Source organism: Triplophysa rosa, linkage group LG4 (genome assembly GCF_024868665.1).
Source record: "Triplophysa rosa linkage group LG4, Trosa_1v2, whole genome shotgun sequence".
Lineage (NCBI taxonomy): Eukaryota > Metazoa > Chordata > Actinopteri > Cypriniformes > Nemacheilidae > Triplophysa > Triplophysa rosa.
Window position 1 is genome coordinate 13,786,654 of NC_079893.1, and position 4,009 is coordinate 13,790,662.

A 4,009-nucleotide genomic window follows, 5' to 3' on the forward strand; every position below is an offset into this window, starting at 1 on the left:
AAGTTTAAGATCAGTGGAACGTTTTTGAACATCGCGGGTGTCCACCTGAAACCTAGTATCTCAATATTTTGTGATTTTTTTACATAAATTATTGTTATTAGTCTCCCTTTATATTTGTCACTTGGTTTTGCAAATATCAAACCAATAAAAAGTATTGAAAAGTGCTTGTCAACTTTGATAAACGCAGTATTTAATCATTTAAAAAGAACAGTTTTTTTCCATTTTCTGAAAAACAGCAAATTGTGACATCCCAATTTTTGGAAGGACAGCAACTAAATTTTATTCAAGCTCATGAGATTATAGATGTTTACTGCCAGCTGCAGTTTATCAGTATCAGCTTGGAAAGAGCTGTCTGCAGCACAACAGGGATTGAGGACGAGGATGAAATGGGGGATTTTAGAAATTTTCAGGTCCTAACAGGCACACATGGCAGGCAACTGTGTTGTCCTGAATAACTGAATAAGAAATTTAAATAAAAATGCAGATACAGAAAACAGTATTTACTCTGAAATCAAACTATAAAAAGGGACAGCAAAGAAAAATGTAACAGAAGCTAACCCAATGTGTTTATCCAAAATACTCAAATAATCTTTTTTCTGTATTGTAATGTATTTCCAAAGGTGACCCTGGACCACAAAACCAGTAGCAGGGGTATATTTGTAGCAATAGCCAACAATGCATTGTATGGGTCAAAAACATCAATTTTTCTTATAAGCCAAAACCATTAGGATATTAAGGAAAGATCATGTTCCATGAAGATATTTTGTAAATTTCATACCGTAAATATATCAAAACTTTATTTTGTGAGTGGATGCAGCACGAACAAAAATGGTTGGAAACACGCCTACAAACTTCACTCGCTGCTGCCCGCTCTTTGGGAAATACCTACTCAAGTTTGGTATCTATTAAAGCAATAAGCCCCAAGAAGCATTGAGTTACAGTGCATTTTATAACAGCTAGGGGCGTGCCTAAAACCTTAGCTGTTATAAAATGCACTTGTAACCCACTGCTTCGCGGGGCTTATTGCTTTTATAAAACGGCCCATAGAGAGCGTTAAAACAAACCTGTTTCTTCTAGCAATGACCTGCTACAGTGCCTCTGATGCACAACTTTACAGGTGATTTTCTCAGGATTTGACAGTTGGAGTAGAGGGGCCCAAGCCATCAATCTGACATCATCACAGAAAAATCGCTAAGCACGAGCGAAAGCACACTTTCAGATTTTGATTAAAGAGTAAATATTCCTTGATTTTTAAAGCCCTATTTTGGTTTATGGAGTGTCCAACAACATGTTTACGTACATACAAGGTGTAAAACACTCTTTTTTTGTTATAATATGCAGTTTTTCTTACCTTACTTCTTGACTGACTCTTAAATGATTAGTTTGGCGAATCATCCATCTAATCCCCTCCTTTCCGGCAGTCTACTCTGATCTGATTGGTCAGATGGTATAGTCTGCTGTGATTGGTCTACCGCGAATGAGGCTCACGAGCTACAGTGTTTGGGCAAAAAGTATAGATACCAAGTGGCAAAACTGGGGATTTTTGTGAAACAGCGCAGCCGCCATTTTGGGGTGAAAATCTTTATAACTGACATGGTTTCTAGTGAGCCAAGGCTTTTGTCATCATCTATTATCATTTAGGTTGAATTTCACCCCAAAATGGCGGAATTCGTAGGGCGCTGGTGTTGCAATGGAACGTTCTATTGAGTTTCGCATCTTGGTATCTATACTCTTTGGTTTGGGGGAGAAGAGATAAGTTTTCGCGGGCAGTCCTAACAAAACAAAGGCGGGGACTATATGTAGTGATATAAATCCGCGGCGGTTCGTGAATCGTACTAGGGCACGACTCATTTGTATGATTCAGAGTCGACTCCCTTTATTCCAAGCCAATAACTTTGTTATTCATTCACAACTTGGCAGACTGCTTACATTCACACACGGCAACATTACTCACTGCATGAAATGTAATTTACATGATCTCGTAATATATACTCTTTAAAGCTTATGAAGACAACATGTTTTTTTGTGGCTCGACTTCTTTGATTTCATGGTATGGGCTGCGTTTTCGTATGGCAGAGTGTGGCAGTTGCCATAACCTAGCATTCAGACAAAACAGTGGAAACAAATTCTGCATATTGATGCTCATTAAAGATAATCAAAATATTTAAGACTACTGNCAGATAGGGCAGGTAGATCTTGCCGTTGGCGTCAATGTGTTTGCCAGTCTTGATCATCATGGCGCTGGTGGGCTTCACAAAACAAATAGGGGGATTGTAGGGATACGTGTCCAACAGCCAGAGGCAGATGGGAATATTGTACACATTCCCTGTTGAAAAAACAAAAATGTTTCTGTTAAACTAGAAAGAATGTGCAGCAAACATACTGCTGTTGTGGAAATGTGTCACTCACCTCTATAACTAACTGGTACAGTCCCAGTAAGACTCATGAGGTCTCTGGATGAGCCGTCATTAAAAACTGAAAAAAGTATTGAAGTATTTAAAAAGTATTAAAAAAATGTTATTTACAGAAATGTGAAATTGCAGCTCTTACCATAAGCATCCATGACAGGTTTGAGGTCTTTGTACTGAGAGATGACATTTGTAATATCACGGACTGTGAGATCTCTATATTTGTATTGCTGTAATATATAAACAACAGAATATAAATAAACACAATCCTGACAAATTAATAAAATATCAGCCAAAACCAAATAAAGGAACCACTAATAATGAAAGTGAAACAAACCAGATCACTAGTCCATGTATAATAATCCAAGTATATGAATCAACATAATAACAACGTGAATGTAGATAAAATAATGATCTTGTAAGAATTGTATAGTCAATCAGTTACTAATAATGAAAGTTAATATAATGTAAAGTGTATTTAACCCAGTTAATGTATACAGATGAAGACACAAACATGATACAAACCTTCAACATCTTTTTAAGCGCTCCTTCGTTGACAACAGCCATGTTTCACCACACAAATCAGACAATGAAATAAACACGAAACTCCCGAGAAATATAAGAATGAATGTGTGATATGCAAGATTTGTGGATCTCAGCTCAGGCCTGCTGCCCGGCCAAAACCGACGAAACAATCCAATAAACGGCTGTTTAATAACAGAAACACACTGTAAAAACACGAATAACTCGATAATAATAAAGGTTGAGTAATTAACTATATTTAATTTCCGTAAATACGCTTAGCTTTCATGTCGAGGAAGATAAACACGACGAACTAATATGAACGTCACTACATTAGGAGAGTTTCGCTTCCGGTGGGAGGGTGTTGCATTATTTTCAAAATAAAGGTCTTCGACGCTGGATCGCATACACAAACATACACGTAACAGAGCTCTGTTAAAAAAAAGTAACCGAGCTCTATTTCTAACAGTAAATAATAATAATAATAAAAACATTTTCGGTTGTGCCATCTTCTTGCACATAATTCATATAAATGCATGTTTTTAAATAATACAATACAAATAATAAACCAATTTTTAGAACATTGGATTAAAAACAAATGTCAAATGCAAATGAATTTATAGATCTTTATTGGCAAGGTTTTTAAACAACGTTTTTCATGCTTGAAAAAATAACCCCAAACTTACATAACAAAAGCTTCCAGCCCTCAAATTCTTTTTTGTCTTGGTATTAAAAACAACAGAATACCAATAAATAAAAAGCTTACACGTGTTTTGTGTGAATTATGTGCACATGAAAAGATACTGTAGTATTAACTCAATTTCTTGTTCTTTTAACATTACTAGTAATTACTATTCAATTATATTATAGTTTAGAGAATACCACTACAGAATATTATAGTACACTATAATAATTATACTTAATAATACTTATATTCTGGAGTAGAAAAGATTACAGTAAATATGTTGTAGGCATATTTGTTTATAGTGCACAACTATTTCCAAATGGCATCAAACAGAAACATAGTCACATTTACAGTGTCAGTGGAACTGCTGAAATCATGTGTATGGCCCTGTATG

General features: G+C 35.6%; 1 protein-coding gene across 1 annotated transcript; it reads right to left on the reverse strand.

The window, feature by feature from the left end:
• Nucleotides 1–2,045: 2,045 nt before the first annotated feature.
• On the reverse strand, nt 2,046–3,288 carry LOC130552565 (tumor susceptibility gene 101 protein-like). The gene is made up of 5 exons (XM_057330918.1): nt 2,934–3,288; nt 2,551–2,638; nt 2,410–2,475; nt 2,175–2,326; nt 2,046–2,096 (listed from the first exon to the last, which is right to left on the reverse strand). The coding sequence occupies exons 1-5, from the start codon at nt 2,973–2,975 to the stop codon at nt 2,046–2,048; spliced, it is 399 nt and encodes a 132-aa protein (XP_057186901.1). The 5' UTR covers nt 2,976–3,288.
• Between the last annotated feature and the right edge of the window lie 721 nt (nt 3,289–4,009).